Below are 16,689 nucleotides of genomic sequence, written 5' to 3' on the forward strand. Positions count from 1 at the left end.
TTCACGTCCATTAATAATAAAATAAGACTTTAAAAATACACAAAAAATTTCATTACAAATTAAATATGATGAAATAAAGAAAAAATTAGAAGATAGAAATGATATAAAATAAAGTGACATAAAATATTTAATGCGAGATAAAATTTTGACTTAGAAAAAATAATATATAAATAACCATGCATTTAGGAAAAAAATATTAAACTAAAATTAATATAAGAGTCAATATATAATAAGATAAATTTATCATATTTAATTTAGCCTAATAAAAATTCAGATACAAAGGCGCATGGCGCACCTGTGTTTTTGTTAATAATAATAATAACTACAAATTAGTATTTGTGTTTACTTAAATAGTGATTTGGGTCGATCCAACCCAGGAACATGCTCAATGATGGATTGTGTGGTTCTTCTCGAAAGGTTCAGGGCAGTTTTTTTTTCAAATAATGTATTACCTATAGCAGTTACAACTTGTTCGTTAACTTGTCACTTATGTAAACACGCTCGCTGGGTGCAATAGCAGCCTACGCACCTTCTTCTACCATTTGGTTAATTAATTTATCTTTATCGACGTACTGTTCATCCAGATACAGATACAGGTACTTTTGCATTCTCTTTATGCATTAACAATTTAACATCATTGTCCTTTGTTCCTTTCAACGAAGGACATTAACTTCATTTAGTTTCAAAGTTATACATATAGTTGAAGAGTTAAAACAGAACCAGAAAGTGCATAAATAAATATATATGTACATTTAGCGTTTTGCAAGAAGGAAAGCACCGCACCCGTACCATTAACAAAAGCTCTCTTTTGATGCATAAATATATGTGTGTTTTGACTTTTATATGAAATGAAATATAAAGGAATTATTATAAGTTGTAACCATGCAAATATCTTAGATGTTTGGATATTGAGAACATAAATAAATCTTTATAGAATAAAATTGTAGGCTGATAGGCGGTTAGCATTTTTTGCATTTTCAATAGGCCAGGGAGACCCATTGAATGGTCCTGCAAGTAATTTGACATATAAATGGAACCAAAGGGAGGAAGAATCCTTTAAAGTAGTCTTCTTTGTTGCCATCAGTTTTAGAAACAAATAAGTACATTGCTTACTCAATGCATTGCATTGAAATATAAAACACCTTCTCTTTCTCTCTCTTAACTCTCCAAAGTTACAGGAAATACGTTATTTTTTAATATGGGCAACGTCATTGAAACGTTTGCTTCGGGCTTAGGAAATGCTATTGGCAAACTCTTCAATTCTCCAATTGAATATCTTTCCGGAAAGTCTTGCAGGTAATCAATACTTCATATCTCATGATTATCCATGCTAGTACACTATATAGTCTTCTAGAATTTAGATGTTGCAGTTAAATATTGCTATTTCCACAAATATTAGAGCCTCAGCCGTATATTCTAGAGTAGTTATGAAATAATGTGTAGGTAGTTTTACAATTAAATTTCTTGCGATTTGTGCTCCTTGTGCTTAAGGATAGATAGTCTTTCTTCACTTTCCCATTTCATGCTTGATATATATGTATTATCTCTTTGGATATGTTTCAGCTCAGTGTGTGGACCAACATGGGATCTCATTTGCTATATCGAGAATTTTTGTGTTGCCAATCTCCTCAAGCTAGCCATGGTATTTATGCTATTGTACATTGGTGAGTTCAACTGTTTGGTATATTGCAACATGGTCTTCTTTAATTAGTACTTTACATAAAACTTGCCCTTTTCATTTGACATATCTGAAATTGGATATGAATATTCTATTTTCTTGCAGTTCTCTTGTTCCTCTATCTGGTGCATAAATTGGGCATATGTGGATGTCTTTGCCGGTCTTCTTGCAAAATGATATGGACATGTTTCTCTTCTTGTTTCCATGTTTGGGAGTATTCTTGTACTTTCTTGTGTGTTATGCTACACAAGCTCAAGAGAAGAAGACGAAGAAGAAGAAGAAGAAGAAGAAGAAGAAGAAGAAGAAGAAGAAGAAGAAGAAGAAGAAGAAGAAGAAGAAGAAGAAGAAGAAGAAGAAGAAGAAGAAGAAGAAGAAGGAGGTTCAGAATGGACATGAATCAAGAGTTCTACTTTAAGACTGGAGAAGATTACACAGATGAAAGCCTTTCATACCATTTTCCAGCGTCTGCAAAAACAAGCAGGTCAATTTCGCGTAGAAGGAGAGACTATAAAGGCTCCCATTTAAGGAGGTCTTTGCAGCCTAGGAAACATCATGCTCGAGTTGAAATTAGTAGAGATCTTAGATATAAAAGAAATCATAGTCATGGAGATCCCAGTTACACAAGCATTGCCACTAAGCATGGCAATTACATAGGCACATTCCATGACATCAAGGTAACTCGTACATCTAAGTTTGCAAAAGGTATAACTAAAAGGAAAAGAGTTCTTCCAAGGCAGAGAAGGTAGAACATTTTAGTTGAGGGTACGCATACAAGCACTTTGTATCAATATGCATCCTTGTGATTTGTTAGGATGAAATAGATTTTTATTTTTTTTATTTTTTTATTTCCTTGTTATGTATTCTTTCATAACAGGGGAAAAGGCATTAACTAAAGATAAAGAAAATGACTTTGACAGCTGCACATTCAAAACACTTCTTATTGAAGTTTTCTTGTATCTTTTCTTTTGGTTTTTTCCCTCTTGTGAAATAACAATGAGAAAGGTTCTACAAAGCATTTTTGTTTCTTTGATTTTGATTTCTGTATCAAGAAATTCACTAGTTCTACTAAATCATGTAAATACATAAATACATGTTAAGAGCTGAGTATGCTAATCGATAGCTGCTTCTGTGGAATAAGGTATATTGCAACTTAGGGAGAATGTTTTGCTATTGCTTGGCATAAAGGTTGTCTTAATTATCCAAAAAGAAAGTTCAAAGTTTATTATGATCGTCATATTGGTAATGCCACTGTGGGATACCTTGGAATAGACAAGAATCTGGAATGTTAGGAATCCATGATAAAGGGTTACCATTACTTTACATTGAAGTTTGTTCATCTCCCAAAGAAATCTCAAAAACTATGATTCTATATTCATCCACTCAAATACCCCAATTGCATTGATCTGTTCTCAATCCACCAACTGCAATGGAACACCCTTTTCTCCTTCAATGGATGGTGAGGGGAAACAGTCTTCCAAAAAAAACCCTTACGTTGAACTAGAAGAGGTTGACTTTGATTTTATTCTAGCAAAGGGCATGCAAGAACAAGAGAGAGAGTTCACAATGCTTTCAACTATTGAAAGTGAAAGTGATGAATATTTAAGTGACTCCTCTATTGATAATGATGATAATGGTGATCCTGACTTTTAATGAGTCAAGAGTTTGAAACCGACCTTCGATTTCTTGAAGGTGAAAGAAGTAATGACGATGGCGATGAAGACATGGAAATGGAAGAAGATGAGATTGATCTAGATGAATTATCTTATGAAGAATTGATGGAGTTGGAAGAGTTTATAGGAGAAGAAACAAGAGGGTTATCAGCAAATGAAATCTCTTTGTGCTTGTACCCTTATACTTGCCAATGTGCTGAAAGCAAAAGTGGCATTGATCGTTGTGTGATTTGTCAGGTTGAATATGAAGAAGGTGAAGCGCTGGTGGCACTTCAATGTGAGCACCCTTATCATTCAGATTGCATAAGCAAGTGGCTTCAAATTAAGAAGGTTTGTCCAATTTGTAGCAATGAAGTGTCAACTCCCAACATGACTTCGAATCCTTAGTTATTTAGTTTGGATCGAAAAATTAATGTGTATACACATATTAATTACTGTAATCTGGATTTGCATGAAAATGTAGTTGAGAAAATAAACAAAGCATGGAAGCTTTAGATCATTACAAAGAATATCACAAAATTAAATTCTTCGTTACTACCAATCCCTCTGGTTTATAACTTTCATTCCTAGAATTTCCATATAAAATTAATATGCGAGGTACTGGAATGTTAATGCTGGTAGTTGGTAGTATAGATATGTTCCCCCAGTTGTATTTAAATATTATTCTCTAAATTGAAACGAAAGTATTAGTGCATATTTTGTAACTACTTATTTGAAGGATATAGTTTTTTTTTTAAAAAAAATCTCTCAAAAAGCTTGTTATTTAAATGGATTTGGTCTCTAAAAAAATCATTCAATCCAATTTAGTTGCTAAAAAAAATGAAAATTTATCAAATAATCGTTCAAGATCATTAAGGTGAATCATTTTAGTTCTTCGCCAATTTGAATTAAGATTTTTAGGAGCCAAATTTAGTCGTTAATAAATTGAAGAAAAGTGACTCAAGAAGCTAAAGCATTTCATATTTATAATTTTCAGTGGATTATTTGATTACATGTTTTTCTTCCAGGATTATTGGATCACTATAAAGCAACACTTTTTTGGTACAATGATGAAATTAAAGAAAGCTAGCAGAAACTAAGGAACTAAATAGAAATCATTGGCATAGGCAAAAAGAATGCCATCAAGCGGTGTGCTCCAAAGCTGATCCCAATGATCATTCTGTATTCCCCAACAAGCTAATGTATCCGCTACCATATTAGCATCCCGCGAAACATTTTACCCAAGTACAAGATCAATTATTATCACAATGTGATGTTTAATGATAATAATATTTTTTTCTAACACTTAATAAAAATTTATTAGTAATGTTTTTACAACATGAATTATATATGATACTTAAAAAAATATAAAAATATATAAATAATATTTATTTATATTTAATAATATTTTTTAAATATTATTCAAAGTTTTTAAATATTTTTATTAAGTGTTAGATAAAAAAAAAAGTATTTTAAAGCTCATATGTACAGTAGTGCTGCATAAACTCTTGAACCTCAAGCAAATGTTCACCGTAGTTGTGAAGAGAAATCATTGTTCGATGTAATAAGCAATTTTTCTTTCTTCTTTTTTTTGGTTCTATTCAACATGATTTTATAACATGTTTGAATTACCATTCCAAAGTATTCAAATGTATTTCCCATTAGATTTAAATATAAATAAAGTTAACTATCATTAATAACATTTAATTTAAAAAATCTCATTTAAAATTTATTTTTTTCTTAAAATATCTTTCATAATAGTAATAGTAGAATAACGTTTATTTTGGTGACCCATTCATTTTTAATTTGTCAAGGACACTAACAAACATGTGAATGGACGACCACATTAATTTCCTAAAAAATAAGAGATGAAATATTACACTCTCCTTTACATTTCTTATTTATTTCATTAATTTGGTGGTGGTTCATCACTTGATTACTGAGGCACTCGCCAAGTTTTTATTACTCGCTCATCATTAATTAGAGTATGTCACATAAGTATTGCACATTATGATTAATTAGAAAGAGGTTACCAATTAAAAAAATTGGAACCAGCCGTTCATTTGAAAGATTTTTTAAAATTTAACATAGAGTAATAAATAATTTATTGAAAATAAAATTTTATTAAATGAAGTTCATAATAAAAATATTATCATTAAGATAAAAATTAGTTAATATTTATTTATATTTAAGTCTAAAATTATTATTTTTAGTTCCTTATAATTAGATTCAGAGGAAGTATATATGTGTGAAGCAAAAGATACACAAAAAGACTCTTTATTTAAAAGTACATTTAGTGACCGAGAACATTAATCCAAACATGTGTGGTTAGTTGACCAGATCAATTGCTTACGAATATAAAACAATTATTATTTATTACTTAAAAAGCTAATACTTTAACGGTGAAACAAAATTATTTGCCAATAAAAAAAGTATGGATTGGTTAAGAATTTACTAAAGTAAAATGTAGGTCTTTACCTACGAAGGATAATCTAAAAAAGAAAATGAATTACTTAAATATAATATAACTCATTCTTGGGTGTGTTTGGATTTCAGTGAAAAAAATTTAGAAATATATTTGAAAATAAAATCAGTTTAAAATTATGTTTCATTATCTCTCAAAAGTATGTTTGAGAGAGTAAATTTTTGTTTTAAAACTCAATTTACCATAAGTAAAACTTAAAATAGTTTTACAAACTTCAATCCAAACAATGTACTTAAAATTCTACAAGTGAATTATTTTAAATGAACAGCATTGAAAATGTTCTTACTCACATGTTTCTAAAGTTAATAATTGTTTCTTACGCCATTTTCTTTCCTTTTGTTTAGAGTTAATTATATTGTGATGGCATCCATTCAGGAATTAAAAAAAAAATCAGCATTGCTTAAAGTTCAAATAAAATATCAAATATAAAATGACAACTCGGTGAGATCGTAATCTGTTCATTTGTGGATCAAACAATCTCAAAGATTTGAAACAGTATCTCAATCTACGCTCAGAGTACTGTTATCAGAAAAATCCAAAATTTGTTAAAAAAAACATAATGCTTTTCCATTATCATGTAACATGCATGTTCGATGGAACATGTAGGAGGGAGGGTTCTCTCTGTTCCTTTGGAGTATGTCGGGCTGCAACTAGCAAAAGGCTAGATGTATCACACTTTGTTATTCAGTGCATTCTAGGTGTTACAAGACACTTCAAATGTGTAAAGAGATAAGATAATATTGAAAATTCACAACACAAGAAAGAAAGAAAGAAATTGACAAACAGATAAAATAAGGTTATACTGTTGGAACTTGGAAGCATACCCATAATATAGTTGAAAATTGAGAAGAAGAAAAAAACATCAACCGCTAAAGTCGCCTCAAAGGTTACCTTAATAGGAAACTCATAATAAACAATCAATTAACAAAGTTATCCATGCGTGGAAGCAGTAATTACTTTGAAAGTGTCCCGGAACAAATTGTCAATTTCTAATCACAAGACGACAAAAACAGATTGAATATGTAAAGTGGAAAACTTAAGGCATAAGCATTAAGCATGCATGCATGCATCCAAATAGACCACTGAATTTTGAGAGTAATTAAATGACCCCTGTCGCTGTAAAGGGATTAAATTACTATTTACACATGGAGGGATGATATTTATAGTATTAATATTAGTACATAATACTTGTAAGTTATTAAAAATAGTTTAAATTATAGAATAATTTTCTCAATTTAAATTGTTCATCACATATATTACATAAGAACTTATTTTCTTCATGTATTACAATGTAGATTGGATCTAACTCATGTGATAGAGATGGATGAAAATTGCTAAATTAGAAACCAGTGTGGAATGGAGTGAGAAATTGAGGCTTTTTTATGACGGCTAGCATTAGCAACTTTTGATATCCTTTAAATTTTTCTGTGTTGTTTTATGAACATTAAAAGACTGGCGGCAAATAAAAGTCCAAATTTTGCCGCCCCTCGCGTGACTCGTTTTGTCAACAAGTTTCTCATTAAATATGGAAGGTGAGTGAAACAAAACGTGTTCAATTCATGTAGATGATAGCTGTTACTGTTTTACAACTGTTTCACTCTCATGAGGCCCGTGCTTAGTCCTATTTCACTGGTGGGCTATATTTTCTGAAGTTTGAGAAAAAAGTATATTATTATCGTTTCAAGAATCTAAAAGTAAGGGAAAATAGTAAAAAGTAAGCATAGAAAAGGCAAATTAAGACCTCTAGTCTGAAAGGTCAAGCCAAAACCCACAATCTAGCCAAGCCCTACTTGATTGAACCTAATTATGTTGCCCTTTCATGCTTCTGATAAAGTTAGGTTGGATGTTTGGATTCACCTTCTAAATATAAAAATCACATTGAATTGGTGAATAACAAACTTTTTTAAGGTGATCTTTAACTTATTTTTATCTCAATAAACTCAATTTTATATCATGTTTGGTTGTCTCTCAAAATACTTTTTTCACTTAAGTTTGTTAGTAAACTTTAGTTTCCACCCAAAGCAACATCAAGATTGTTTTTAAACTAAAAATACTTTTGATTTGTATTTTTATAAGAGTAATATATATATAAAGTAAAAATATTTTTATTAGTATTTCTTAAACAAATTTTATTTAACTCGTATTTTTTAAAACAAAAAATATCGAAACATAGATTATCATATTATAGTAAATTCATTTTTTTTTTTATCAAACTTGAGTTTACGACATATTTTTTATTCAAATTTATATTTGTAAACTTTAACCCAAATATGGGAATGCTGAAAAAAATACAAATAATTTATTGTTTCCAACGTATCAAATCCCCACTAAGCTAATTTAATTTAATAATGTTATATTAATGAGGCTAATTACAAGGTTTATTGTAATAACAGATGTGGTTAAAGATGTTCCCCACTAATTGTCAAGCTGAGAAAGCATTTGCTGTAAAACATAAAATTAAGTTTGCCCTAAACATTTGCCTCAACAAAAATATAAGTGGATATGCCAGCATCTCCAAATCCCCTGCCCTAGTTAATTCTGTTCAGGCAATGCTTTGTGTTCTCAATATTCTTCAAGATTGTCGTTGTCATGAATTTGTTCAATATAATTGCGTTGAAATCTTGAGTGGAATAAGTCGGGGACTTAAAGGCGATGACGACTTTTTCCTCGCATATCACGTTTAATTAAACCATATAATAAGAGAGTTGAATATTAAAACAATTTAAGTTCTAAGCTGTTATAATTGATTGCAAAACATTATCTGCATATTAAAATTTCTTAATGTTTGGTGTTGAATTGATTATTAAATTAAAGTTTTTAATTTAATTTTAATATATTGTCAATGCAAACTAAATTATTTCATTATTAAATAATATGTTGCTACTTGTTACATTGTTTATTGAGACATTCATTTCTCAATTCTCATTCATGAAATTATTAATATGGTTAAGTTTTTGAATGATTTGTTAATAGTATTCGATAAATGCTAAATAATAATAATAATGTGATAACCAAAGTTATTCTTTCATTGAAATGATTTAATGTACGGGGAATTAATTTTTTTGTTTAATGTACTGGGAATTAATTGCTACAGTTACTTTTTATTTTAGATAAAAAATGCCATATGATTGTAATATTAAGGCGGGCATCTTAATCATCCTGATGCTGACTTCTCTCATCTTTATCTTATTGCTTATGTATTTTTATTTTATCCCAATTTAAAAAAACTGTGACAAACCATTTATAATAACTCTATCTTCATGTGTATGCAGCTCTATCTTCATTTATCCCGTATGATAAAATTGAATTATGTATGATATAAGATTCATTTTAACCGTCAGATTTATTTAACTTTAAAATCTTTAATAGGTTTCACTATTAAAAAATTAAATATTTTAAAAATTTAATTTATATAATCATATAATATCTAAAATTTATCATTATCATCATAATTATCATTTTTATCATAATTATTATAATTGTGACGACAACTATTATCATAACTATTAAATCATTAAAAGTTATTATTACCATCCTGATAATTGTGATGATTATTATTATTATTATCAACCTAATCATTATTATTGTAATCACAGTTAATCATGAATATTACCTCCTAACAAACATTATATAAACAATTTCAGATATCAAATATGAGTTGAAATATTTTTGTGAAATATGAGAATCATCTTTATTAATCAATTTTTATTAACTATTATCCTCGTCCTTCGTGAATATAACATGTCGTGTGTGTGAAATATGAATCACCGTGTCTGTCAATATGTGTAATAATTTGCGTTTTCCGTCAACGATTGCGATCTGTTTCAATGTGTTTGACCGAAAACGTCATTGCAACGTCAGATTTTTTTTCAAATTATCATAAATCCCCCGATCAAAAATGAAAATAAAAAATTCAAATCATACTAATGCATCATAATTTGGAGTTTGAAAGTTTAAATAACCAGGTGAGAATTTTTAAGTTTCTATTTTTATTATTTTTAAATTTTCGATGATTAACACTTTTTTCTATAAAAAAATAGTATTTTTTAGTATTTTTTGCATTTTTTGTGTTCCTATGATTAACATTCTAATTATAATAGATCGTACCGTAAAAAAAAATATAATAGATCGTAACTTTCAGTGATATAATCTGGAAAATTGTTACAGTAATAGTAATAAAACCTTTCGAGTATCCAAAAAAAAGTAATAACTCCTTTCAACCATATGTACGTTTACTATATATACACCTATCACTACCCAAGTACATTCACATGAGATATTTGAAAAACAAAAATTATTTTAATATATTCTTAAAGTAATGCTATAAAAAAAATTTAAGCTGCATTTGAAAAATGTTTTATTTTTAATCTAATAAATTTTATAGTTACATAATTTAATGTTTTATGATTACTAAAATCATACATATTCTCATATTACGTTAGAATATCCATATAAAAAAAGGAGGGTATTGTTCACGACAATAATGCAATCATTATTGGTCCAAGAAATTCGTCTACAAATATGTATGATAGTGTTTGAGTAAAATTTATTTTTTATATTCATAGTAATTAAATACGATATCAAGAGATTATAATACTCATAGGCTCAACTTGATTATATCCTTTTAGTGTTTGAGTAATATGTATAAGTTGATATGCTTTAATTTTAATATGACTTTTGTACATAAAAAAAAACCCATATGTATTATTAATCTGTATATAATTAAGCATGCATATTACTTATTAAAAATGAACTACCTTAATTATAGTAATTGAAAATAAATAAATTTCCTACAAACTAAAACAACTCATTTATTTCTGAAATATTTTATGCTATATTAAATATATGTTGATCCAATAGGATAGCCTTATGATATTCAATTATTAAATGAAGAAAACAATGAACATACTCTCTCGGCACTTTTTTTTATTTATTTCATAATCTTTATTAGAAGTATTAATTGCGTAACAAAAGAATTACCAAAATACAAATATTGGTTGGTATAAATAGTAAAAATTGATGTTTCAGTAATTTAAAATTTATACTCATCTCGAGTGTACTGATGACTTTTAACCTGCTGCAGGTGATAAATATTTTGTATTAATATTATGATTAAATTTTTTATCAAAATATAATATATATAAAATTCCTTATGAGAATGTTTTAACTATCAACCGATTGAATTTATGATCATTATTAAATAATTAATGTTGTAGGTGGGTAAAAAATGAGTGAAATGTGATCCTGGAGTGTGGACCCAAGCATGGCATGACCAATTGAGCAGAAAGACACTAAGGTTGCAGTGAGACGCAAGTGAACAAACCACCGAACACCGAAAGTGAATGAAGCGGCATCAGATACATCCACCTCGCACCACTCACTCACCCCACCTAAGGACCGTACGCCTCACATCACATGCTTATCTCCTCTCCTTTTTTTTGTCTCTTTAAAGTTTCAACACAAAATAAAATTTTGGTTAAAATGACGCAAAACACAGGAAAAAAAAAAAAGTGGGGGCGTGGAATACTATCCATAAAAATAAGGATAGGAAATAATAAAGGCTTGGACTCGGGTACTTGCCAGGTAACTTCCTCTTCTATTGTCTAATCCAACCACACGTGTAATCAATTTTCTAAATTCCATGTTCAATGTTCAATTTTCAAACTTCAAAACTGTATACGCTAGCGCATTTAATGCTACTTAAATTCAATACCCAAAAAAAAAAATGCTACTTAAATTTACCATCGTGAATGAAGCGGAAAAGAATGACCATCCAGTAGCAGAAAAATAGTCACTATATAAGATTGTGATTAAGGTGAATTTTCTTTTTTATAAATCAGCACGTAAAGTGAATCGTTTGAATTATGAATCTGTTGGGAAGATTCGAGGGGTACACATGTAGATCATGAACCATCATATAAAGAGACCTCACATCACACTCTAACCCAAAATCTCGATGTGGGACTTCACCTCACACTTGTAACCCAACAGAATCATCCTACCAAATAGACCAATTGAGAATAATGAATCAATCAATAATAGAATAATGAATCATAATCATTATAAAATTATAAAACACCGTATAAAAAAAAAGTTTTATCATTTGGAAGCAACAAGAATGATAGAAGAATTTCCTATTCAACATGATCACTTTTCCTCTGTTGATCATCTCATTACTAGAAATATTATTTTGAGGACAATCGATATATATGATCACAATGAGAATGATAGGGTTACAGCGAGCAAATAGTTTTTCTAACTTTAATTTCAATATCGATAAAAAAAATTAATAATAAAGAAAAAACTCCATTTTGGTTTTTACTTTTTTAAAACTCAATTTATCCTTTAAACTCATATTATAATTTATAACTGATTTTTTTTTCATTTTCTATATATCTATTTTTATTCTCTATTCATCTTCTTCCTTTAATTTATCATTTGTTAAAATTAGCGGATCTAATTAATAAATGTGATTTCTATTTCTTATTCAATTTTTTTTCTTTTTAATTCATTTTTATAATACCACTATATTTATTAATAAAAAACAAATCATCTAGGCACGGTGTGCCTAACTGCCTACATTGCACAAGTAATCAATAATGATATAAAATCTTTCTAGCTACCATTTGGCATTTGGCCGTCCTTTGTGTGCATTAAGGACCCATTTTTTCTTCTTTTTCTCTCTATTTGTGCAAAGCATGAGTAGACTCCTTATTTATAATTACAATTATAGATTATAACATGTCATCCTTTACTGAAAATTAGTCTTGTAATTGATTTAGAAGAATAATATTTAAGGAAATACTCAAAATCTTACCACAAAGTCTAAAATCTCAACGATAGTCATTAAAAAAAAAAATACAGTATGTGAAACTTCTACGATGAGGTAAAAGCAAAAGGATAAATGAAGAAGAATGTGCAAGAGGAGCTGGGCTAGAGATTACGCGGTGAGGTGGGGCCTTATGTCGTAGAAGGAAAGCTACAAAATCATAAATCACGCGAGATGATGATCCAACTCGTAACCCACGTGTACTCTTCAATCACTACAAAAAGTCAAATCAACGCGCCAACAACATGGACGCCCTGGGCCCCAACCGACTAGCCCACACTTCCCTCCAAAACCACTGTCGTAAGCAGTGACAAAATCACCTCGTGTGGGCTCGCGACACGCGCGCACCACACTTCATAGCGCCACACGTGTCCAATTACATATCACCTAACTTTTTTTTCTCTCCTAAAATCCTGCCATTGAAATAAAAGGAAATGTAAAAGGAATCAGAACACGATACAAAATACTAGAGAATGACGGCCATTTTATTTTAACCTATTTACTAAATTCTAAAACTGTCACCCTACCTAACCTTGGACTTTTAATTTGAAAAATCAATTACACAAATAATAGTAATAAGATGTACAATTAAAGACAAAAAATGAAACACTTTTTTTTTTCTTTCTTTCTTTTCCCACGCTCTACTCCACGGGGTATGCGCGTAACACGTACGGTGAGAAATAAAAAGAAGATAAAGGATCTAATATTGGTAATGTAATAAAACTTTTAAAAAGAGTGAATAATAAAAATGAAGCCCCATTATCGCCCATGTGTATTCTAGAAACTAGTGGCTGATGGTGCCACGTGTCGCGCGCATCGGCTATAAATAAAGGGCTCTCCCTTATGTAATAAGTTTCAAGCGCCGCCACCATAGTTGGTGTTAGTCTTGGTGTAGTGTAGCTAGGGAGGGATATATATCTGAGTAAGATGGCATCAGAGCTTGAATTGCCCCCAGGCTTCAGATTCCATCCAACGGACGAGGAGCTGGTGTTGCACTATCTCTGCCGCAAATGCGCGTCGCAGCCAATCGCCGTTCCCATCATCGCCGAAATCGACCTCTACAAATACGACCCCTGGGACTTACCCGGTAACATAATCATTCATTCATTCATTCATTCTTCGATTTCTGATTCTTAATTTTTATTTATTAATTGTTACTGTGTTACTTTACAGGATTGGCTACTTATGGAGAGAAAGAGTGGTACTTCTTTTCACCACGGGACCGGAAATACCCAAACGGTTCGAGGCCGAACCGGGCGGCTGGCACCGGTTACTGGAAGGCAACCGGGGCGGATAAGCCCATTGGTCAGCCCAAACCGGTTGGGATTAAAAAAGCTTTGGTGTTTTACGCAGGGAAAGCTCCTAAAGGGGACAAAAGCAATTGGATCATGCACGAGTATCGTCTCGCAGACGTAGATCGCTCCGTTCGCAAAAAGAACACCCTAAGGGTATATACACTCCGTACTTCTTTCTAGTTCAAGATTATTGCTCGAAATTACGACTTTGTCCCTACGCTCTCATCGGCTGAGGATAAGTCCAGGATTTTGGTGGAAACCATGCAAAATGTATGGTCGTAATATGTTATCATGTGAAAACTACCGCGCGGAACCTTCACTAGTTGAAGACTTGCCAGCATGTGGTCTGGGCTTGGGCCCAAGAAACTTAGCCATCACATTAGATCCAATAAAAAAACAATAATTGATGCGGAAAGAAATAAATCTTCTGCCAATCGCAATTATCACTTTCCATTTTTAGAAAACTATTCCTTCTTTATCTCTCTCACCTGCCTCCGATTGCAATACTTATAATAATAAATGAAAATGAAGAAATAATCTTACGGTGGTTGTGATTTTTTTTTTTTTTTGTCGCAGTTGGATGATTGGGTGCTTTGCCGTATTTACAACAAGAAGGGCACGATCGAGAAACTGCAACCAAGCAGCGATGTTGCTCATAGCCGAAATATCGAATCCTCGGAGATCGAAGACAGGAAGCCGGAGATTCTGAAAAGCGGAGGAGGTTGTCTTCCGCCGCCTGTGCCGGTGCCTGCGCCGCCGCAAGCGACGGCGAAGACGGATTACATGTACTTCGACCCGTCGGATTCAATCCCGAAGCTGCACACGGACTCGAGCTGTTCGGAGCAGGTGGTATCGCCGGAATTCGCGAGCGAGGTGCAAAGCGAGCCCAAGTGGAACGAGTGGGAGAAAAGCCTCGAATTTCCATTTAATTACGTGGATGCCACTCTCAACAACAGCTTCATGGCCCAATTCCAGGGCAATAATCAGATGTTGTCGCCGCTGCAGGACATGTTCATGTACTGGCCCAACAAGTCCTTTTGAGCACATCATGATGGTTTTAAATTACGATCCGCAATTGCTCTTAAGATTTTCTGACTCACCATGCGACCACAATCGTAATTTAAAACCATGTCACATAAAATCCACGCGCGCCGCCCATTCGCATTTGCACGGTAGCACGAGACTCAAGGTCCATGAGTGTGCCTGTGCGACCACACACATACGATTATTGATCAAGTTAGCTTAGCTAGGCCAAAGTAAGAAAGAAAGAAACATTGAAGCTGGAAACGCATGTGTTGGCTCCACCGTTTGCTTTGGTATTTTGCTATGTGATGATGACGACGACGATCCAACGGTGCATGTGTGTTGACCTGTTCCTAGTAGTAGTAGTAGCATGTGTACAGCTATTGTAGAATGTAGATAGGTACACTACTACACGTTGTTGTCATGTGATCATAGAAAGGTCTCTCACCGTACAAAAAAAAAAAAAAGTGATAGAAGGTCTATTTGATAGACCTTCTAATTAATATATGTTGAATTATTATTAGCATGTGTTACATCTAATTTATTAGGCGTGCCTTTGTCTTTTCTCATTTTTTTAGGTCTTTTTAAATTGAGTATCGTGATATCCTACTGTGTTTACTTTTTCATTTCAATATCTTTTGTTTTTTATGTACTACTATAATATAATTAATATAAAACAATTTTAGTTATTTTTACTTTCGTCATTCACATATACTTAATACACTTTCTCCTTCTTCAGGTTATTGATTTTGACAACTAAATTTAATTTTTATACATGAATAAAAGAATCTTAGATGATGAAGATGGCCATTAGTTTTACTTCGATAAATGTATAAAATACTCGCACTTACGTAATTTTGCACGAATTGCGGAGTTCTTATTGGACTGGAATGAAAACATTTTATTAAAGGGAATCAAAATATTCAATATGACCAAGCCATAAAGAAAATCAGAAGCCTCTTCAATTCGTCACAATCTGAATTTTAAAAGCAAAATGTGTTAATCCATGTGCCGGACCGGAGTTTGTTTTGATGAAGTGACGGTGACAATTATTATTCATATTTCCATGTTCGGGACCATTCTATTAATTTAAAATCCACAGCGCATGTATTATCCTTACCTACCACAGTAGAGCAGTGACGTTGTTTGAAACTTAAATCGAACTCAGAAGATCTCGAAACTAGCCTTACTTTATCTTAGTAACTGGGTTAGAGAATTTTGAAATTTTAGAAACAAAAATATTCAGTCACAATTAGCTTTTAGTTGCTATAAACTATAAACTATTTCTCAAGTCAAATTTTAAGATGTCATGCATGATCTTGTTTAAATTGTGTTTAGTTCTCTCGTGTTAAATAATAAATAAGGGGTAAATATCAGATATTTATTAGGAGAAATATATATACACAAAAATTATAAGTTGTTGTTTATTACTATTGCCCTACACAAGTTGAATCTTTTTTCAGTTTTAACAAATTAAAATGATCAATTTCTAGTCATCCTTGATATGTATTAGTAGTAAAATTGTGTGTGCGTGTGTTAATTTTGTAAAGAATGTCTCAATCCACGAAGGAAGACATCTCCTGTTCTTTAAGAGGAAGACGTCTCCTTTAAGTGTATGATTGGAGTGGCCGAGAATTTAAAGAAAACTGGGATCTGTAAGCCCATTGTTTCCACCAAGTGGCATTGGGTTCCATTTTTTAGCTGATAGCTTTGCTCTTTCCACCCTCTAA

The 16,689-nt window shown here is 31.5% G+C and overlaps 2 protein-coding genes and 1 pseudogene across 2 annotated transcripts; all 3 read left to right on the top strand.

Moving 5' to 3' along the window:
- The first annotated feature begins 1,141 nt into the window (after positions 1-1,141).
- On the top strand, positions 1,142-2,690 carry LOC102665350 (uncharacterized). Its single transcript, XM_014777126.3, has 3 exons — positions 1,142-1,296; positions 1,564-1,664; positions 1,784-2,690. Exons 1-3 carry the CDS (start codon positions 1,199-1,201, stop codon positions 2,422-2,424), a joined length of 840 nt encoding a protein of 279 aa, XP_014632612.2. The 5' UTR covers positions 1,142-1,198; the 3' UTR covers positions 2,425-2,690.
- A 399-nt stretch (positions 2,691-3,089) lies between these two features.
- LOC100782115 (E3 ubiquitin ligase BIG BROTHER-related-like) lies at positions 3,090-3,986 on the top strand (annotated as a pseudogene).
- A 9,512-nt stretch (positions 3,987-13,498) lies between these two features.
- On the top strand, positions 13,499-15,426 carry NAC2 (NAC domain protein NAC2). The gene is made up of 3 exons (NM_001249942.3): positions 13,499-13,728; positions 13,815-14,089; positions 14,513-15,426. The coding sequence occupies exons 1-3, from the start codon at positions 13,569-13,571 to the stop codon at positions 14,975-14,977; spliced, it is 900 nt and encodes a 299-aa protein (NP_001236871.2). The 5' UTR covers positions 13,499-13,568; the 3' UTR covers positions 14,978-15,426.
- The last annotated feature ends 1,263 nt before the right edge of the window (positions 15,427-16,689 follow it).

This window comes from Glycine max, chromosome 6 (genome assembly GCF_000004515.6).
Source record: "Glycine max cultivar Williams 82 chromosome 6, Glycine_max_v4.0, whole genome shotgun sequence".
Classification (NCBI taxonomy): Eukaryota; Viridiplantae; Streptophyta; class Magnoliopsida; order Fabales; family Fabaceae; genus Glycine; species Glycine max.